The following is a 22,291-nucleotide window of genomic DNA, read 5'->3' as shown; positions in this document are numbered from 1 at the left end:
CAAAGTCGTGCAGATGAAGAAAGACGACGCACCGAATCTCCATCGTCTCGTGCATCACGACTCGTTCAACAAAGTCGTGCAGATGAAGAAAGACGAAATATCAACGCAACAGCGGAAGCTTTTGATTCACAAGTTTGTGTTTACGCCGACTGCATCTGCGAAGTATGTCACAAGCGATGTTACAAAAACCAAGTCGCCAACTGCAGCTTTGATGACAGCTGTCCTGATTATCTTCCCGTCGAGCTCTCAAACAAGAACTCGTTGCTTTTGTGTCACCGATGTAAGACGCATCTGATGTCGAAGAAGACAACTCATCCTTCTAAAGCATATTGGAACAATCTTGATCCCGGCGTTATTCCTCAGGAGATTGCAGTTCTCACACAAGTGGAGATTCGATTGCTTGCTCGAGTCATCCCTTTTTTGAAAATCATCAAATATGATGGCGTTTTTGGACAGTATGGATTCAAAGGCCAAGCAGTTTTGTTTGCACAAGACATTTTCGAGGTAACTGAAAAGCTGCCAACGATGCTTCCTCGTTCTCCCGAGTCTGCTGGATTGATTGTTATCACCGAAACGGGAAAATGTCAAAACTGGGTGGTTTTTAACTTTTGCCGACAAAACTGGATCCCAAATGTCAAAACTGGGTGGTCTTGGAAAACGACAGGCAAAACAGGGTGGTACTTTTTGATATGACAAAACTGGGTGATGTTCAATGTGGACAAATGTCAAAACTGGGTGAAGAAGGTGTACAATTTAATGTATCATTTTGTACACGTTTAGGTCCTTGCGTTATTCATCCATATGTCGCCACAGATTTAGAGCGTTCCAAATGATGTTTCTCGTGGCTCATGTTCCATACCTTGCACCACAAACTTCCCGTTTGCATACTGGCACAGTGTGCCAGCTCGCTACTACAGTAACACTTACTTGCCATATGTATACTGGCACAGTGTGCCAGCTTGCAACTACAGTAACACTTACAGCTCGCGAACATACCCTAACTTGCCATTTGTATACTGGCACAGTGTGCCAGCTCGCTTACTTGCCGTTTGCATACTGGCACAGTGTGCCAGCTCGCTACTACAGTAACACTTACTTGCCATATGTATACTGGCACAGTGTGCCAGCTCGCTTACTTGCCGTTTGTATACTGGCACAGTGTGCCAGCTCGCTACTACAGTAACACTTACTTGCCATATGTATACTGGCACAGTGTGCCAGCTTGCAACTACAGTAACACTTTCAGCTCGCGAACATACACGAACTTGCCATTTGTATACTGGTACAGTGTGCCAGCTTGCATGCTACACCTACTACAGTAGAACAACGGTAGATAGTGTTTGCGTCGAGAAGTATGGTGCTGCACACTTAGAACAAAACATGTTTGTTACATATATATAACTACTTCGACGGGCAAGAGCACTTGTTGTGGCCCTTGGCGCGACAGAAGGAGCACCGCGTGAGGCCCAATGGGCCACCTTCGCCACGGTTGCGAATCCGACGCTTCTTCGGGCGGCCAGCCTTCTTCTGGCGAGGAGGTGGCATCATGGTGTTGTCGCGTTGCAGCTCCTCGGCAATGGGCAGCTCGATACCGGCAACCGAGGTCCATGTCGTGTTGATGGCAGAGACTTGGTAACACACCGCACATGCGTCGTAGAGCTCGGGCATCCGCCCAAACGCCATGAGGGCACGAATGTAGTGCCGACACGGCAAGCCCATCTGCTTCATGTACCCGCACGTGCACGACCGAGAGCTGAGATCGACTCGGTGCTTGGCAGAGGCGTAGGCGTCTGCATCCTTGACGTATGCACGCGTCGAGGTACTCTCGTAGACCTTGTACCTCGGGGCCAACGCCTGCTGAGCGTCGATGAGTCCTTGAGCGTACGGCGTAATGACACGCCCTTGAGCGGCCCACTTCTTGGCGTCGCTGCGGTGAGCAAAGGCCGTCGTCATCATGTCTTCCATGTGGTGCATGAGGAAGTGGAAGGGGTCCATCTCGCGAGCCGGCAGGGCCTCGCTGTTCGTGGACTCCACAAAGTTCGTCGTGCGCCAGCCGTACAATGGCGTCGTGTGCAGGTGCGGGTAGAGCGCCCACGTGTGGGGGTCGATCTTGTTGTAGTACGTGGCCGCCGCAGGCAGAGCTACGCCCAAGCAGCCCAAGGAGCTGCGGAACGCGGCCTCGGAGGCGCACCCTTGGGCATCGTAGATGATGCCTTGGAGGTCGGGCGTGAACGCGGAGCCGATGTTGTCCACGCTGTTGCAGATCAAATGCCGCGTGCAGTGGATGAGCATGAGGTCCTTCCAGTCGAAGGCTAGGATGCCCGTGCCACGATCGCAGAAGACCGGCGTGCCGTCGAGCTCGATGTCGTTGGTCGTGCAGCAGTTGAGAAACCAGTCGTAGGCCGCTGCCGTCTCGGACGGCACCAGCGCCACGGCGAGAAGGACGTTGCGGTTGTTGCCGTCGCGCCCAACGAGGACGAGCATGGTTCCATTGTAGGCGCGCGCCTTCATGTGCGACCCGTCGATGCCGACGACGCGTTGAAGACTTGGCTGCAACAAGCGTGCGATCGGGTTGCAGATGAACGCACCCCAGAAGATGCCCGCGTCTTCTCGCACACTGCAGGTCGTCGCGTTGAGCTTGCCGAACGTCTCCACCAGCGAGTTGATGAACTCGAAGCCTGCATGGGCCGCACTCTCGTTCGCCGCGATGCACGTGTCCTTGGCGCGGTACATCATCCGGGTCGGGACAATGACGCGAGCAACGTCGGCGACCTGGGCAATGACAGTCGGTGCGGAGGTACGGGGGTTGGCGGAAAGGCCGAACGGGCTGTCGTGTTCGCCTCCACTTGGCGCTGCGTGATCTTGGTAGTGCCCGTGCAGCGGTGGTGATCCGTGCACAGCGCCGAGACGCGGAAGCCGCGTCGTTCCCCCGTGAGCTTCGTCAGCTTCACCTTGAAGGAACAAGGTGTTGAACTAGAGCAGACGATGGCAACGTGCCGTCCGCCGCTTCGCTTGAGGTCAAGGACCGCGCGCTTGCCTTGTTGCAAAGCAAAGTCTTTGATGCCGTGGATGGCCTCGCGGCGCGTGGTAAAAGTCTTCTTGGGGTGGAGGGTTGCCATTCGAATGTGAGCAAGGTGGCAGTGCGCCCGCCTGGTCGCAAGCCCGCCCCGAGCTCACTTCCGAGTCCGAGCCGTAGCTTGAAATGTTGGTCGTTGGGGTGCTGGCACACTGTGCCAGCGTACAAATATCAAGTGTGTGTAGTTATATGGTGCTGGCACACTGTGCCAGCATACTAATACCACGTGTTTAGATGAATGGGGTGCAGGCACAGTGTGCCAGTATACAATTATCAAGTGTATTTGACAAATGTCAAAACTGGGTGCACCCTGAGTGTCCAAAACTCAAGTTTTTGGCCACCCAGGGTGCACCCAGTTTTGACATTTGGGATCCAGTTTTGTCGGCAAAAGTTAAAAACCACCCAGTTTTGACATTTTCCCTCACCGAAACTCTGGAGAACCTCGACAAAACATGCGAGTTCCCCGTTTCACGTGACAATATAAGCAATGCAATCGAGTGGTTGAAGGCTAAAAACCACTTGTATCACGACGTTCAGAATGTCACAAGTACTACGCAGCTTGATGTTGAAAGTTTCATCAGGGTACAGCAGCCTCCCGCACCACTGGCAAAGCTCCCAAGTCGTATTCAGATCAATGAATACTCGACAATTATCCGGGCTCAATGGAATCAAGCTAATCCAATGTTTGGCTACAACGCAGGCAAGCAGTGCTGCGAAATGGCAATTGGAGCAATAATTCGTTCAACTATTCTGTCGCCTTCTGAACGGGACTCCAACACAATCAATGCAATTTTGATTGAGTCGGATAGACTCTATGAGACAGTTCGAGATTTGTCCGATCCGCGATCGATTCCTGAGAGCGGTTTTGTTCTTGTGAACAACTTCAATGTCGTGGCGAGTGAGATTACAATGTTTGGAGGCCCCTTCTCCCTTCAATACGATCAAGATCCAGGGATCTTTGGCAGCTTAGAAGATCGCAAATATCCTCCAGGAGGTGTCGGTTTCAGCCTATTTGATGGCTTACAGACACTATTTCTCAACTATTCAGCAGGAGTTTTGATTGCGAACTTTAAGAGCTACGCTGTTATGAATATCAATTACCTGTACTACTTCGCTGATTCGCACTCATGTGGCCCAAAAGGAGCTGCTGCAGCTGCAGCAAATGGTCGAGCGTGCGTCATCGAATGCAGCTCATTCGATGAATTGGTTCGCATATGTAAGCGAGCAACAGGATCGAAAAATATGGCATACACTCTCGACTACATTCACGTCATAATTGAGAGCGAAATGAACTCGAAAGTCGTTTACTCAGAGCCTGAAATCGACAATGATGGTCAGCTATCACACATTTCACCAGTTGATCCAACTCATTTCTCTTCCCAACCCGTCGTCAGCTCAAGTGAACTTCAAGTGGATTAAATTCCTCTTCAAACTTGTGTAATGAAGGACTCTCTCTCAGATGTCGATCTCCGTTGTCCTTTATTGGGTTTGTAGAATCTCCGTACCACGGCGTCTCGCTCAGGCCCGCGTCCCTCTCGACGACCTCTCCACAGCCCCTCGGCTGCTCCACTATGCAGTCTCCCTGCTGCTCCGATAGGCAGTCTCCCTGCTGCTCCGATATGCAGTCTCCCTGCTGCCCCGATATGCAGTCTCCCTGCTGCTCCGATAGGCAGTCTCCCTGCTGCTCCACTATGCAGTCTCCCTGCTGCTCCGATATGCAGTCTCCCTGCTGCTCCGATATGCAGTCTCCCTGCTGCTCCGATATGCAGTCTCCCTGCTGCTCCACTATGCAGTCTCCCTGCTGCCCCGATATGCAGTCTCCCTGCTGCCCCGATAGGCAGTCTCCTTGCTGCTCCAATATGCAGTCTCCCTGCTGCCCCGATATGCAGTCTCCCTGCTGCTCCACTATGCAGTCTCCCTGCTGCCCCGATATGCAGTCTCCCTGCTGCCCCGATATGCAGTCTCCCTGCTGCCCCGATATGCAGTCTCCCTGCTGCTCCGATATGCAGTCTCCCTGCTGCTCCGATATGCAGTCTCCCTGCTGCCCCGATATGCAGTCTCCCTGCTGCCCCGATATGCAGTCTCCCTGCTGCCCCGATATGCAGTCTCCCTGCTGCCCCGATATGCAGTCTCCCTGCTGCTCCGATATGCAGTCTCCCTGCTGCTCCGATAGGCAGTCTCCCTGCTGCTCCGATATGCAGTCTCCCTGCTGCTCCAATATGCAGTCTCCCTGCTGCCCCGTTAGGCAGTCTCCCTGCTGCCCCGTTAGGCAGTCTCCCTGCTGCTCCGATATGCAGTCTCCCTGCTGCTCCGATATGCAGTCTCCCTGCTGCTCCGATATGCAGTCTCCCTGCTGCCCCGTTAGGCAGTCTCCCTGCTGCTCCACTATGCAGTCTCCCTGCTGCTCCGATATGCAGTCTCCCTGCTGCTCCACTATGCAGTATCCCTGCTGCTCCGATATGCAGTCTCCCTGCTGCTCCAATATGCAGTCTCCCTGCTGCTCCACTATGCAGTCTCCCTGCTGCTCCGATATGCAGTCTCCCTGCTGCTCCGATATGCAGTCTCCCTGCTGCCCCGATATGCAGTCTCCCTGCTGCTCCGATATGCAGTCTCCCTGCTGCTCCGATATGCAGTCTCCCTGCTGCCCCGATATGCAGTCTCCCTGCTGCTCCGATATGCAGTCTCCCTGCTGCTCCGATATGCAGTCTCCCTGCTGCTCCGATATGCAGTCTCCCTGCTGCTCCGATATGCAGTCTCCCTGCTGCTCCGATATGCAGTCTCCCTGCTGCTCCGATATGCAGTCTCCCTGCTGCCCCGATATGCAGTCTCCCTGCTGCTCCGATATACAGTCTCCCTGCTGCTCCGATAGGCAGTCTCCCTGCTGCTCCGATAGGCAGTCTCCCTGCTGCTCCGATATACAGTCTCCCTGCTGCTCCACTATGCAGTCTCCCTGCTGCTCCACTATGCAGTCTCCCTGCTGCCCCGATATGCAGTCTCCCTGCTGCCCCGTTAGGCAATCCTTGCAGCCGCACCGCTGCCCCGCTGTCTAGCGTCACTGCTGCCCCGTACACAGCTAGCCTCTCACAGCCCCGCTAGCTCTCTTGGTCTGACACCGATGGCTGTCGGTGTCGACGTCTCTCACCGCGTGGCGACCGCGCCGTTCTCTCCGTCCTGCCCAGCGCGGCCTCCTCGTGTTTCACTCCGTCTCAACTCCCCCTTCCCCTTCTGGTTCTTTCCCTAAATCCTCTCCCCCACGTGACCCTAACTCCACCCACTCCCCACGTGACCCAGACTCCGCCCCCCCCTCAAACCTTGCTCGCATTACACTTGTGTTATGGCATCGATTGATGCACATCAACCGCAGGAAGACTCGGGGTTAACAGGAATTCCAGGCGATGGCGGTCAATGCGAATTGCTCAAAATCTCAAGAAAGACTACCGACAACATAGTTAACGATCGACATGAGCTGAAAGCTGAGGAGTTTGCTTGGTATCATCTCTTCCCCAATGGTATTAACGGACTTAAAGAAATGTGGTGCCACAGCGACGGGGCCGCTCTGCCGAGCCAGGGAGCCGCCCGGCTTCCCCCACCGCACTTCCCCCCATCACCCCCCCCACATAAGCACGCACCCGCACCCACGTAGGGCCTCGTGGTCGGGTCACCTACCCTGAGTTTTCACCCGAGGGCCCCCTCGGGGGGTTACCCCACGGTTTCTCAGGGCCAGGGAATTTGACAGGACCCTTCCCAGGCCAAGTAACACTGCGGCGCCGTGGGCGGATTTGAGATCGCACGACCACGGCGAGCTCAGAGAGCCCCGCAGTTAGAAACGCATACAAACACAAACACGGGTCAGCAAGGCGGATAGCTGGGATCAGGGCCAAAAAAAAGCAGCGTTGGCGGAGGGCGCCACGGGTCTGGGGCTCCTGATTGGTCGGGAGAACAATGCGGTCGGGGGCGAAGGCGCCGAGCCATTGATGTAACCGAGGACAAGGAGAGCGACGGACCCGGGGCTACTGATTAGTCGAAAGATCAAAAGCCGGCGGGATCGCAAAAGGGCGGGAAATCCTAGGCTCAGGATTGGTCGAGAGACCAAGGCGGTCGGGACGGGGGCGCCTAGCCTTTGATGTGAATAGTATAAAAGACGGAGGGCAGAGTAGGGGAGGGCCTCTTCTTCTGGAGTTTTGACACGGAGTCAGCGACGAAGGAGTCATCGGGCGAGCCGCTAGATTGTCTGCAGGACGATCTGAGCGCCGCAAGGCCACCAAGGACTACAGACGGTATCGTATTACGCGCCTTACAACACCTCAGAGCGGAGAGTAGGATCCGTGGGAGAAGGGTTAGTTCGGGGTAAGGACGAGAGGAAAGCAGTTTAACAGAGAGCGCAGCATAGAATAGGGCTGCACGCCACCAGAGTGTGGGTTAGAAGCGCCTTGCTGGCCCGCACACACACACGGGTGGCTCGGTTGGTTAACCAGCGCTAATAAAATCTCGAGCGTAGTAATAAAACCGTGTTGTTGGGTATTTCTGCACGTGGTATTAGCGTGCGCTGCATTCGCGGGTGTGTGGTCGGTGTATGCGTAAAGGCCGTGGTCTCTGTACGATGGTGCGGGTACGGAGGTGTGTGTGTTGACGCCCGGGGAGCGCACAGTGTATTTGTATAAACGCGCGGCCGCGCAAGAGGGGCGTTTTACGTGCTCTCGCTCGAGCGTGGGCGTCGCTCGCGTGTGTGCACGCCACGCTCGGTAAAACCCGCAAGCCGCACACGGTGAACCCGCGAGCCGCGGCGCCGGAGCGCGCTGTGATCGCACGGCTGGGGGGAGCGAGAGGAGGAGGAGGGAGAGCGCTTTTGTGTGTTTGCGTGCCTACGCAGCCGTGTGAGAGGAGAATTGTCCTTGTACGATACTTGTGTTGACGTACACGTGCGAGTGCGGGAGGGGACGAGTCGTTGTGTCGGCGTGTGCCCCGCTCGCGTGTGCGAAATCGCTGTGCGCATTGAAGCTGTTAGCTTTGTGCGATCGTGCGTGTGCTCGTTACTTGCGTAAGTGCGGCGCGGTGGTGGGCCCCTGACCCCCAACCCCGCGGCTCGAGCGCGTAATCGGCTGCGCATTGTTGTGCTGTTGATCTCGCGCGCACGGCGGCGGCAACTTGCGCTCCGCGGCTAACATCAGCGCAGGGGGAGCATGCACACACGATCCGCAGCACTCACGGGGGTACAGGATAGGGAGCAGATGGGGGACGAAAGTCCGGACCCCACCAGACAGCAAGGGGGTAATGATACGGAGGGGACGATGGAGACAGAGGCGAGCAGCCTCCACAGAAACTCGACCGGTGCAAATCTCAGCATTGGATTACTTTCAATCACGTATCATGGGCAATGATACAAGATTTCAGCGCACAGATTATCTGTTTTACGCTCTCTCAATGTACGAGTATTATCGCATAACGAGCAACATCAGTGTTTTCGGAAAGAAGGTCCAAAACAACAACTCGATGGTGGAAGACGTTCATCTCTATGTCAAGAACTTACGTGGCTCGATGGCGTATTGGAATACTGCTCAGAGCGAGCTCATTGCACAGATCCGTTGCTTGGGCCCGCCAAATTACTTCATAACTTTCAGTTGCAACGATCTCCATTGGAAAGACATGATTTGTGCACTGTTGATTGCTGATGGAAATCCCGACAAAGATCCGACAACTTTAAGCACATATGATGCTCAGAAACTCATTGAGAAATATCCGATTGTCGTGAGCCGTCACTTCATGATTCGAGTCAATGCAATGATGGCTTTACTGAAATCAGATGAAACAATTCTCCGTGGAAAGTTGGTTGATCATTGGTGGCGCGTTGAGTTCCAGAATCGCGGATCGCCACATCTTCACATGCTGGTTTGGATCGAAGGAACACCAAGCTTTTACACTCCAGAAGGCATCGCTCGAATCGATGAAGTCATGACCAGACGATCCGGCGATGAAAGCTCTAGTCAGTGGTGTTCAACGACATCATCAAACCCAAACGTGCTATAAGAATCGTTCCGTTGAATGTCGCTTCAACTTTCCGCGAATTTCAAGTGAAAGAACTCACATCGTCGCAAATACGTCTGACGAGTTCATCAAAACGGAGGTCGTATGTGTATTTTGAAACGCAATCTTAATTTAGGAGCTTTCGTGACTGCAGGAATTATTCTTTGGTTCTTTTCGGTTAAGTCACGTCTAAAAATAAAATAATAAATTAAAATAACATATTACGACGTTTCGATTGCAACACAAGCAATCATCATCAGGTATAAAAGAAGTAGCAACAAAAATCTAACTAGAAAACTATAGACAGACATACAAGCAGACAGACATCACAACGGCACACAGAGAGAGGACACAAATCGGCACAAAGAGAGGGGTCGTTTCTGTGACGGTCCCTTAAATATAGAGAGGGGGGGCGGGGACGGAGAGAGGGAGGGGGCAGAGAGAATTAGCATATCAATGAGTGTACGGCAACGTACTGCTGTTGCAAGTAAGATGACAATGTGGAACGGGCACGCAAAAATTCTAACTTAGCAAATTTTGAAACACGTAATCAACCAGGCTATGCGTTAATTGTGTGTTAACCGACTCTCTGTGTTGTATTACATCACATTTCGATATTTTGCTAGGTTATTTAATTTTCGTGTGCCTGTCTCCTAATTTTCAATTTTGCGTGCCCGTTTTCAATTTTGCGTGCCCGTTCCACATTGTCATCTTACTTGCAACAGCAGTACGTTGCCGTACACTCATTGATATGCTAATTCTCTCTGCCCCCTCCCTCTCTCCGTCCCCGCCCCCCCTCTCTATATTTAAGGGACCGTCACAGAAACGACCCCTCTCTTTGTGCCGATTTGTGTCCTCTCTCTGTGTGCCGTTGTGATGTCTGTCTGCTTGTATGTCTGTCTATAGTTTTCTAGTTAGATTTTTGTTGCTATTTCTTTTATACCTGATGATGATTGCTTGTGTTGCAATCGAAACGTCGTAATATGTTATTTTAATTTATTATTTTATTTTTAGACGTGACTTAACCGAAAAGAACCAAAGAATTGAAACGCAATCCAGATGAAAACTTTATCAACAATTATAATGAGAAGCTGTTAAAATGTTGGAGGGGCAACATGGATATTCAACCATGCGGAAATAACGAATCAATTGCAATGTATCTCGCCAAATATTGTTCAAAAAACGAGCCCACAGAGATGTCTGCAGGTTTGAGAGATGCAATTCGAATTATATGCCAAGAAGAAAGTAGCACATCAACAAAACTGTTTAAAATTTGCATGAAAATTCTACAAGAGCGACAGGTCTCTGCTTGTGAATGCATCTTTCGATTGTGTCATCTGCTTTTGAAGCAATCTTCTCGCCGATGCGTTTTCTTAAACACGCGCAAACCTGACCAGCGCTACAAAGTTCTCCGTTTCGTGAATGATGAAGCTGCCGGCTATTGCAAAAACATCTTTGAGCGATATACGAACCATCCACAAGATCCTCATCAAATTGATCAATTTGAGCAGATGTCTCTGATGGAGTTTGCTATGTTATTCGAACCTCACTACGGCAAAGTAATCGATGAAGAAGATATTGGGGACCAAGATGCATATGATGATATTCCAGCAGTTCGACAATTGCGTTTGTTGACTCTTTTAGACGGAACGAAAATGAAAATCAGAAATCGCCCAGCTGTCGTACGGGTGCCAGCCTTCCGAGAAGCCAACGATCCCGAGAACTACTATTACAGTCTTCTGGCACAATACTTGCCGTTTTGTGATGAGACTGAACTGTTGAGAGGATATGATTCATCAAAGGGTGCGTTTCTGGCTAGAGAAGATCAACTCAAAGATTCAAGCAGGCTCTGGGAGATTCATCGTGCTCGAGACCGACAGTTGGAAAACGCAATTAATCAGGCCAACGCTTTTATCCAATTGCCGGATTCAGTTATCGATGACGACATTGATGACATCGGTCAAGATGATAATAACGACATTAGGCCAAGCGACGAGTTTGAAACATCGTTGGCAAAGATGAATGTTGACCAAAAAGATCTCTTCAACTTTATCACGAAAAGCATCGAGAAACAGGTGAGAGGATCACTCGATCGCGTTAGAATGTTCATCACTGGCGGTGCTGGAACTGGAAAAACGTTCACGCTCAACCTTATCAAGGAGCAGATTCGTCGTTGCTATGGTGGGGACATGGATTCGGTGAAAGTTGGTGCTCTTACTGGTGTCGCAGCGAAGTTGATCTCGGGTCGAACTCTTGACTCGATGTTCAAATTGCCGGTGCAACACGATGGCAAGTTGACAAAACTACCCAATCTCACCGGAATCTACTTGAAATCTTTACGATTTCAATGGCGAAACACTCAATTTCTAATCATCGATGAGATCTCCATGGTTCCATACGAAATGTTGGAACATTTGAACTCCCGTTTGCAACAACTTAGGGATAGCAACGATTTGTTTGGAAGTATCAATATTCTTCTGTTCGGTGACTTGATGCAACTCCCACCAGTTCGAGGAAGTGCTGTGTTTCATCAACCAAGGATCTCGGAACCAGCAACTCATCTTTGGCGCACTTTGTCATTCTGCGAACGTGCCCAGAACATGCGACAGGGAGGAGACACAACTTTTATCGATCTCCTGAACGACTTGCGGATTGGTGAGCCAAAGTCGGAACATATTTCAATTTTGATTGCAAAAGTCGACAGGAATCTAAGTGGTGACTTCGCAATTGGAAAAGCGCTCCGCATTGATCCAACCAACGCGCTGGTAGATGAACACAATCACGAAGCTCTTCGACACTACCTTCAACAAGGTAACAAAATGATCAATCTCCGCGCAGCAGACAGAATCTCTGACGCCATCAAAAAATATTGACAATATTAACATACAGAGGCTCATTCCGGAAGATATTAACCAGACCGGGGGATTGCCAAAAAAGTTGACGATCTTTTGTCGGAGCAAAAGTGATGCTTCGATACAATGTCGACACTACTAATGGACTCGTTAATGGTGCGATGGGTGAAATTGTTGACATTATTTGGCCATTATTTCGACGAGCACAAATGTATGCAGAATATTTGCCCAATGTAAAAGTAAATTTCTTTGAGATCGGCGAACATATTATCGCACCAAGGACTGTGGAATTTCCTGCAAAAACTATCAGCAGGTACACAGCAGAAAGACGAATGCTTCCGCTTATCCTTTGTTGGGCAGTAACTGTCCATAAGATGCAGGGTTCATAGGTCGAACGAGCAGTCGTCAACTTGGGATCTAAAGTTTATGCAAAAGGTCAAGCATACGTCGCATTGAGCCGCGTGAGATCACTCGAAGGAATTCCATTGGAAGAGCTTGACTGCTCCAAAGTGCAAGACAAAAAGTTCTGCCATTTACCAGCGTTGGAAGAGATGGAACGGTTGCGTCAACTTCCGTCAAATCGAAATGCGAGTGATATTAGAACAATCATACACAAAGACTGAAATAACGACTTTCCTTATTTATAATCTCAAATTTAATATAGTACCAATGTGATACAAATGAAAATGAATTTCTTAGTCAAGAAAACAACAAAAATTTACAATATAAACAATCATACAAAGACTGAAAACCTTATAATCCTTATATACGACTTTCCTTATATTCAATTTAAAATACCAATGTGATAAAAATGAAACTCTTACTCAAGAAAAACTGAAATGAATAATAAAAGAAAACCGGTGCCACGCATATAAAAGATTTATAGTGAAAAACTTTGTTTTCATGGGTTAAATTTTTTATTATCAATTTTAATTTGTTAAAAACTATTTTTTTAATTAATTTAAAATTTTTACCTACGTGACTTTACCGAAAAAATTCAAGAATATGAATCATTGCAGTCACGAAAGCTTCAAATCGAGAATTCGCAACGAAACCTCAGAATAATTTATTTATATTCTAACATAGCAAATTAGCATTTTAAACTTTATAATAATTATTATAATGACGATACTATATTTATTATAAATACATAATAATTAAATAAAGACGGTACTATCTTTATTATAATAATTATTTATTATAACAATATAATAATAATAATAAGACGATACTATCTTTATTATATTATAATAAATAATTATTTATTATAATAAATATAGTGTCGTCTTTATTTAATTATTTAGACGCCGCAATATCCGGGACTTTGCAAGGGGAGGGGCAAACGTCCGCCCGCGAACGTTGCCCCGACGTTGCCGCGACGTTCGCAACGTAACCTTGTAATAAAAAATAACATTACAGCAAATTTACATTTTATGCATTATAATGATAATAAACACGATATAATTATACAGATGATAATTAGAATATTATCGCTGATTTAATTATTTAGACACCGCAACATCCGGGTTCCTAACCGGGGGGGGGGGGGCTTTGTTAGGGGAGGGGCGAACGACGGCCCGCTAAAGTTGCCGCAACGTTGCGGCGGCGACGTTCGCGAAGTAACCTCAGAATTTTTTAAAAAAATTCTCGCATAGCAAACTAACGTTTTAAGCATCGTGATGATAATTAAAACATTATAACGACTATTATAACAATTATAATAATTGTAAAAATAGTATCTACACACCGCAACATCCGGGTTCCCCCCCCCTCACCCCCAACGGGGTAAAAATCTTCCTGAGGCGCCTGAGCTCGGGCGAACGTCGGTCCGCCAACGTTCCAGCGACGTTGACACAACCAGCAGCAGCAGCCGCCGCCATGCCCTTGTCGTGGCTTAAGGAGAAGGCGACGAAGCGATCGAGGGAGTCGTCGTCGTCTCTGGTCAAGGACGACGAAGACGGAGGCAGCGGCGTCTCGACTCCGGGAGACGTCGGGGGGAGCGACCGACCTCGCCTGAATTCTTCGCGGGAAGCCTCGGCGCTAGGCCCCGGCGGCGTCGGAGGCCTCGCAGCGCCGGGCCCCGGGGCTCGGCCTCGTCTCGTCTTCCACGCGCAGCTCGCTCACGGCAGCGCCACGGGGCGGGTGGAGGGCTTCGCCAACGTGAGGGAGCTCTACGAGAAGATCGCGCACGCGTTCGGTATCTCACCCGCTGAGGTGAGGGCGGTGGTGGTGGTGGTGAGGGTGGTGGTGATGGTGGTGGTGAGGGTGGTGATGATGATGGGGGTGGGGGTGACGGTGGTGGTGGGGGTGATGGTGAGGGTGGTGGTGAGGGTGGTGGTGATGGTGGTGATGGTGATGGGTGGTGGTGGTGATGGGGGTGAGGGTGGTGGTGGTGGTGGTGATGAGGGTGAGGGTGGTGGTGGTGGTGAGGGTGGTGGTGTTTGGGGTGGTGGTGATGGTGGTGGTGAGGGTGGTGGTGAGGGTGGTGGTGGTGGTGGGGGTGGTAATGGTGGTGGTGGTGAGGGTGGTGGTGGTGATGGGGGTGGGAGTGGTGAGGGTGGTGGTGATGGGGGTGATGGTGGTGGTGAGGGTGGTGGTGATGGGGATGGTTGTGATGGTGGTGGTGACGGGGGTGGCGAGGGTGGTGGTGGTGATGGTGGTGGGGGTGAGGGTGGTGGTGTTGGGGGTGGTGGTGGTGTTGACGGTGGTGGTGAGGGAGGTGGTGATGGTGAGGGTGGTGGTGGTGTTGGGGGTGGTGGTGGTATTGGGGGTGGTGGTGGTGGTGGTGTTGGGGGTGATGGTGGTGGTGACGGTGGTGGTGAGGGTGGTGGTGATGGTGGTGGTGATGGTGGTGGTGATGGTAGTGGTGGGGGTGGTGGTGGTGATGAGGGTGATGGTGAGGTGATGGTGGTGGTTGTGATGAGGGTGAGGATAGTGATGGTGGTGGTGACGGGGGTGGTGAGGGTGGTGATGATGGTGGTGATGGGTGGTGGTGATGGGGGTGAGGGTGGTGGTGATGGGGGTGAGGGTGGTGGTGAGGGTGGTGGTGTTGGGGTGGTGGTGGTGATGGTGGTGATAGTGGTGACGGTGGTGGTGAGGGTGGTGGTGATGGTGGTGGTGGGGGTGGTGGTGATGGGCGTGATGGTGGTGGTGAGGGTGGTGGTGGTAATGGTGAGGGTGGTGATGGTGGTGATGGTGATGATAGGGGTGGTGAGGGTGATGGTGGTGAGGGTGGTGGTGATGGTGGTGGTTGTGATAAGGGTGGTGATGGTGGTGACGGTGGTGGTGACGGTGGTGGTGATGGGGGTGATGGTGGTGGTGATGGTGAGCGTGGTGGTGGTGGGGGTGGTGAGGGTGGTGATGGTGGTGATGGTGGTGATGGGGGTGATGGGGGTGATGGTGGTGGTGAGGGTGGTGATGGTGGTGATGGTGGTGATGGTGAGGGTGATGGTGAGGGTGATGGTGAGGGTGATGGTGAGGGTGGTGGTGGTGAGGGTGGTGAGGGTGGTGGGGGTGGTGGGGGTGGTGGTGATGATGGGGGTGGTGGTGGTGATGGTGAGGGTGATGGTGGTGGTGATGGGGGGTGATGGTGGTGATGGTGGTGGTGATGATGGGGGTGGTGATGGGGGTGGTGATAGGGTTGAAGGTGATGGGGGTGATGGTGGTGGTGGTGGTGGTGATGATGGTGGTGATGGGGGTGGTGATGGGGGTGATTGTGGAGGTGGTGAGGGTGATGAGGGTGGTGAGGGTGGTGATGATGGGGGTGGTGATGGGGGTGGTGATGGGGGTGGTGATGGGGGTGGTGATGGGGGTGATTGTGGAGGTGGTGAGGGTGATGGTGAGGGTGGTGAGGGTGGTGGTGATGATGGGGGGGGTGGTGGTGGTGATGATGGTGGTGATGGGGGTGGTGATGGGGGTGATGATGGAGGTGGTGATGATGGGGGTGGTGATGGTGGTGATGATGGTGGTCGTGCGGGAGCCCTAACGAGTACCTGGTGCGTTGTGTAGTGAACATCGCCAGCACTGGGGAGACAAAGGCGGCCGGGCGTGGTGCTGGCCACCCACCACCTCTGTGTTTGTCTCTGCGTTTGTCTCTGTGTGTGTCTCTGTGTGTGTGTGTCTCTGTGTGTGTGTCTGTGTGTGTTTGTCTCTGTGTCTGTGTGTGTCTCTGTGTCTGTGTGTGTCTCTGTCTGTGTGTGTGCGTGTCTGTGTGTGTCTGTGTGTGTGTCTCTGTGTCTGTGTGTGTCTCTCTGTGTGTGTGTCTGTGTGTGTGTCTCTGTCTGTGTGTGTCTCACTGTGTGTGTGTGTGTCTCACTGTGTGTGTGTGTGTGTCTACCTGTGTGTGTGTGTGTGTCTACCTGTGTGTGTATGGCTGTGTGTGTGTGTGTCTCTGTGTGTGTGTGTCTCTGTGTGTGTGTGTGTGTCTGTGTGTGTGTGTGTGTCTCTGTGTGTGTGTGTGTGTCTCTGTGTGTGTGTGTGTGTCTATCTGTGTATGTGCGTGTGTCTCTGTATGTGTGTCTCTGTGTGTGTGTGTCTCTGTGTGTGTGTGTGTCTCTGTGTGTCTGTGTGTCTCTGTGTCTCTGTGTGTGTGTGTGTCTCTGTGTGTGTGTGTGTCTCTGTGTGTGTGTGTGTCTATCTGTGTATGTGTGTGTGTATCTGTGTATGTGTGTCTCTGTGTGTCTATCTGTGTATGTGTGTGTGTCTCTGTGTGTGTGTCTCTGTGTATGTGTCTCTGTGTGTCTCTGTGTGTCTGTGTTTGTCTCTGTCTGTGTGTGTGTGTGTCTCTGCGTGTGTGTGTGTGTCTCTGCGTGTGTGTCTCTGTGTGTGTCTCTGTGTGTGTCTGTCTCTGTCTGTGTTTGTCTCTGTGTCTGTGTGTGTCTCTCTCTGTGTGTGTCTGTGTATGTCTCTGTCTGTGTGTGTGTGTCTGTGTGTGTGTGTCTGTGTGTGTCTGTGTATGTGTCTCTGTGTGTGTCTCACTGTGTGTGTCTGTGTGTGTCTACCTGTCTCTGTGTGTGTGTCTCTGTCTGTGTGTGTGTGTGTCTCTGTGTGTGTCTGTGTAGTAGTGGTCAGCGCGCTGCGCTACGATCCCGGCGACCCGAGTTCAAATCCCGCTCACGGCTAACACCAGTGACGATTATCTGAACCAGTCCTGGGCCTCCACTAGGTCGACTCAGCCTCAAATGAGTACCTGGTGCGGAGTGTAAACATCGCTAGCACTGGGGAGACGAAAGCGTCCGGGCCACCCACCCCCTCGTGTGCCGTTCCAGCCTTCATAGGTGCTCGCTAACAGCACTTGCCCCGACAGTCTGTTAAGGCTATACGGGGGATCTTTGTCTTTGTTGTCTCTGTGTGTGTCTATCTGCATATGTGTCTATCTGTGTGTGTGACTGTGTGTCTCTCTGTGTGTGTGACTGTGTGTGTCTCTGTGTGTGTATCTCTGTGTGTGTGTCTCTCTGTGTGTGTATCTGTGTGTCTCTCTGTGTGTGACTGTGTGTGACTGTGTCTGTCTATCTGCGTGTGTCTATCTGCGTGTGTGTGTCTCTGTGTGTCTCTCTGTGTGTGTGACTGTGTGTATATCTGTGTGTATCTGTGTGTGTCTCTCTGTGTGTTTCTCTGTGTGTGACTGTGTGTGTCTATCTGCGTGTGTCTCTCTACCCGCAGATCCTGTTCTGCACCCTCAACTCGCACAAGGTGGACATGCAGCGTCTGCTGGGCGGCCAGATTGGCCTGGAGGACTTCATCTTCGCGCACGTCAAGGGGCACGCCAAGGAGGTGTCCATCGTGAAGTCGGAGGAGGCGCTGGGACTCACCATCACCGACAACGGAGCCGGGTACGCCTTCATCAAGGTGAGGGGGAGGGGGGGCGGTGATGGTGGTGGTGGGGAGAGATTGTGGGGAGTGGGGGGGAGAGTGGGGAGTGGGGAGGGAGAGGGGAGAGATGGGGGGGGGGGAGATGGGGGGGGGCGGAGATGGGGGGGGGGGGGGAGATGGGGGGGGGGGAGATGGTGGTGGTGGGGAGAGATTGTGGGGAGTGGGGGGGTAGAGATGGGGGGGGGGCAGTGATGGTGGGGAGAGATTGTGGGGAGTGGGGGAGAGAGTGGGGGTAGAGGGGAGAGATGGGGAGTGGGGAGAGAGAGAGAGAGAGGGGTGGGGAGAGAGATGGGGGGAGAGAGATGTGGGGGGGGGGGGGGAGAGAGATGGGGGGGGGGAGAGAGATGGGGGGGGGGAGAGAGATGGGGGGGGGGAGAGAGATGGGGGGGAGAGAGATGGGGGGGGGAGAGAGATGGGGGGAGAGAGATGGGGGGGGGGAGAGATGGGGGGAGGATTGAGATGGGGGGGGGGAGATGGGGGGGGGGGGGAGATGGGGGGGGGGGAGAGATGGGGGGGGGGGAGAGAGATGGGGGGGGGAGAGAGATGGGGGGGGGAGAGATGGGGGGGAGAGAGATGGGGGGGGGGGAGAGATGGGGGGAGGATTGAGATGGGGGGGAGAGAGATGGGGGGGGGGGAGAGATGGGGGGGGGAGAGATGGGGGGTGGGAGAGAGATGGGGGTGGGAGAGAGATGGGGGGGGGGGGGAGAGAGATGGGGGGGGAGAGATGGGGGGGAGAGAGATGGGGGTGGGAGAGAGATGGGGGGGGGGGAGAGATGGGGGGGGGGAGATGGGGGGGAGAGAGAGATGGGGGGGGGGGGAGAGATGGGGGGGGGGAGAGAGATGGGGGGGGGGGAGAGAGATGGGGGGGGGGGAGAGAGATGGGGGGGGGGGAGAGAGATGGGGGGGGGGGAGAGAGATGGGGGGGGGGAGAGAGATTGGGGGGGGGGAGAGAGATGGGGGGGGGGGAGAGAGATGGGGGGGGGGAGAGAGATGGGGGGGGGGAGAGAGATGGGGGGGGGGGAGAGAAAGATGGGGGGGGGGGGAGAGAGATGGGGGGGGGAGAGAGATGGGGGGGGGGAGAGAGATGGGGGGGGGGGGAGAGAGATGGGGGGGGAGAGAGATGGGGGGGGGGAGAGAGATTGGGGGGGGGAGAGAGATGGGGGGGGGGAGAGAGATGGGGGGGGGAGAGAGATGGGGGGGGGAGAGAGATGGGGGGGAGAGAGATGGGGGGGGGAGAGAGATGGGGGGGAGAGAGATGGGGGGGGGGGAGAGATGGGGGGAGGATTGAGATGGGGGGGGGGAGATGGGGGGGGGGGGAGAGATGGGGGGGGGGGAGATGGGGGGAAGAGAGATGGGGGGGGGAGAGAGATGGGGGGGGGGAGAGAGATGGGGGGGGGGGAGAGAGATGGGGGGGGGGGGGAGAGAGATGGGGGGGGGAGAGAGATGGGGGGAGAGAGATGGCGGGGAGAGAGATGGGGGGGGGGGGGAGAGATGGGGGGAGGATTGAGATGGGGGGGAGAGAGATGGGGGGGGGAGAGATGGGGGGGGGGAGAGATGGGGGTGGGAGAGAGATGGGGGGGGGAGAGAGATGGGGGGGAGAGAGATGGGGGGGGGGGGAGAGATGGGGGGAGAGATGGGGGTGGGAGAGAGATGGGGGTGGGAGAGAGATGGGGGGGGGGAGAGATGGGGGGGGGGATGGGGGGGAGAGAGATGGGGGGGGGAGAGATGGGGGGGGGGAGAGATGGGGGGGGGAGAGAGATGGGGGGGGAGAGAGATGGGGGGGGAGAGAGATGGGGGGGGGAGAGAGATGGGGGGGGGAGAGATGGGGGGGGAGAGATGGGGGGGAGAGAGATGGGGGTGGGAGAGAGATGGGGGGGGGGAGAGATGGGGGGGGGGGATGGGGGGGGAGAGAGATGGGGGGGGAGAGATGGGGGGGGGGGGAGAGATGGGGGGGGGGGAGAGAGATGGGGGTGGGGGAGAGATGGGGGGGGGAGATGGGGGGGGGGGAGAGAGATGGGGGGGGGAGAGAGATGGGGGGGGGGGAGAGATGGGGGGGGGGAGAGAGATGGGGGGGGGGAGAGAGATGGGGGGGGGAGAGAGATGGGGGGGGGGAGGAGAGATGGGGGGAGGGAGAGATGGGGGGGAGAGATGGGGGGGGGGGAGAGATGGGGGTGGGAGAGAGATGGGGGGGGGAGAGAGATGGGGGGGGGAGAGAGATGGGGGGGGGAGTGATGGGGGGAGAGAGATGGGGGTGGGAGAGAGATGGGGGGGGGGAGAGATGGGGGGGGGGGTGGAGAGATGGGGGGGGAGAGAGATGGGGGGGGGAGAGAGATGGGGGTGGGAGAGAGATGGGGGGGGGAGAGATGGGGGGGGGGGGAGAGAGATGGGGGGGGGAGAGAGATGGGGGTGGGAGAGATGGGGGGGGGAGAGAGTGGGGGGGGGAGAGATGGGGGGGGGGAGAGAGATGGGGGGGGGGAGAGAGATGGGGGGGGGTGGAGAGATGGGGGGAGGGAGAGATGGGGGGGAGAGATGGGGGGGGGGAGAGATGGGGGGGGGCAGAGAGATGGGGGGGCAGAGAGATGGGGGGGGGGAGAGATGGGGGGAGAGAGATGGGGGGGGGAGAGATGGGGGGGGAGATGGGGGGAGAGAGATGGGGGGGGGGAGGAGATGGGGGGGGGAGAGAGATGGGGGGGGGGGAGAGATGGGGGGGGGAGAGAGATGGGGGGGGGGGAGAGATGGGGGGGGGAGGAGAGATGGGGGGAGGGAGAGATGGGGGGTGAGATGGGGGGGGGAGATATGGGGGGGGGAGAGATGGGGGGGGGAGAGATGGGGGGGGGAGAGATGGGGGGGGGGGAGAGATGGGGGGGGGGAGAGATGGGGGTGGGAGAGAGATGGGGGGGGGGAGAGAGATGGGGGGGGGAGAGAGATGGGGTGGGAGAGAGATGGGGGCGGGGAGATGGGGGGGGGGAGAGATGGGGGGGGGGAGATGGGGGGGGAGAGAGATGGGGGGGGGAGAGATGGGGGGGGGGGGAGAGATGGGGGGGGAGAGAGATGGGGGGGGGAGAGAGATGGGGGGTGGGAGAGAGATGGGGGGGGGGGGAGATGGGGGGGGAGAGAGATGGGGGGGGGGGAGAGATGGGGGGGGAGAGAGATGGGGGTGGGAGAGAGAGTGGGGGGGGGGGATAGATGGGGCGGAGATGGGGGGGAGAGAGATGGGGGGGGGGAGAGATGGGGGGGGGAGAGAGATGGGGGGGGGAGAGAGATGGGGGGGGAGAGAGATGGGGGGGGGAGGAGAGATGGGGGGAGGGAGAGATGGGGGGAGAGATGGGGGGGAGATATGGGGGGGGAGAGATGGGGGGGGGAGAGATGGGGGGAGAGAGTGATGGGGGGGAGAGAGTGGGGGGGGGAGAGATGGGGGGGGGAGAGATGGGGGGGGGGAGAGATGGGGGGGGGAGAGATGGGGGGGGGGGAGAGATGGGGGGGGGAGAGATGGGGGGGGGGAGAGATGGGGGGGGGGAGAGATGGGGGGGGGAGAGAGATGGGGGGGGGGAGAGTGATGGGGGGGGGAGAGAGATGGGGGGAGAGAGTGGGGGAGAGAGATGGGGGGAGAGAGATGGGGGGGAGAGAGAGATGGGGGGGAGAGAGAGATGGGAGGGTAGAGAGAGTGGAGGGTTAGAGAGATGGGAGGGGTTGAGAGAGATGGGAGGGTTAGAGAGAGATGGGAGGGTTAGAGAGAGATGGGAGGGTTAGAGAGAGATGGGAGGGTTAGAGAGAGATGGGAGGGTTAGAGAGAGATGGGAGGGTTAGAGAGAGATGGGAGGGTTAGAGAGAGATGGGAGGGTTAGAGAGAGATGGGAGGGTTAGAGAGAGATGGGAGGGTTAGAGAGAGATGGGAGGGTTAGAGAGAGATGGGAGGGTTAGAGAGAGATGGGAGGGTTAGAGAGAGATGGGAGGGTTAGAGAGAGATGGGAGGGTTAGAGAGAGATGGGAGGGTTAGAGAGAGATGGGAGGGTTAGAGACAGATGGGAGGGTTAGAGACAGATGGGAGGGTTAGAGACAGATGGGAGGGTTAGAGACAGATGGGAGGGTTAGAGAGAGATGGTGCGAGAGTTGTCAATGCTACTTCACTAGATCAGCAGCAATGTCGGTATCGTGCTTCGTGTCTTCATCTTGTCGATTTGAAGCGCTTTTTGCACCTTCGGATTCTTCCAGTGTTAGTCAAGATTCTGATTCTGTTTCGATTTAAAGCTTTCGTGACTGCAGGGATTCATCTTCTTGGTTTCGTTCGGTAAAGTCACGTAGAAGGGAAATAATAAAATAATAAAACATTAAATAAAACGTAATAAAATTAGTTTATTGTTTTATTTTTATTATTTAAATAAAATAAACCAATAAAATAATCTTATTTCATTATTTCCCTTCTACTTGACTTTACCGAAAGAACCAATAAAATTCTGATTCTGGTCATGTA

The 22,291-nt window shown here is 54.4% G+C and overlaps 2 protein-coding genes across 2 annotated transcripts in view; one reads left to right on the top strand and one right to left on the bottom strand.

Annotated features, from left to right (window-relative positions):
- Positions 1 to 55, bottom strand: part of LOC144953701 (interferon-induced very large GTPase 1-like) — a 261,650-nt gene extending 261,595 nt beyond the window's left edge. The window contains 1 exon segment of the mRNA XM_078884261.1: positions 33 to 55. Within this exon segment, the coding sequence (XP_078740387.1) occupies positions 33 to 55 (23 nt within the window).
- A 13,656-nt stretch (positions 56 to 13,711) lies between these two features.
- The window catches only part of LOC144953700 (PDZ domain-containing protein GIPC1-like), a 10,069-nt gene continuing 1,489 nt past the window's right edge, over positions 13,712 to 22,291 (top strand). Inside the window, exons 1-2 of the mRNA XM_078884260.1 lie at positions 13,712 to 14,163; positions 17,611 to 17,796. Coding sequence (XP_078740386.1) covers positions 13,828 to 14,163; positions 17,611 to 17,796 — 522 coding nt within the window. The 5' untranslated portion in view covers positions 13,712 to 13,827. The remainder of the gene's footprint in view (positions 14,164 to 17,610; positions 17,797 to 22,291) is intronic.

This window comes from Lampetra fluviatilis, chromosome 81 (assembly GCF_964198595.1).
Source record: "Lampetra fluviatilis chromosome 81, kcLamFluv1.1, whole genome shotgun sequence".
Classification (NCBI taxonomy): domain Eukaryota; kingdom Metazoa; phylum Chordata; class Hyperoartia; order Petromyzontiformes; family Petromyzontidae; genus Lampetra; species Lampetra fluviatilis.
This window is presented reverse-complemented; position numbering and strand designations above follow the sequence as displayed.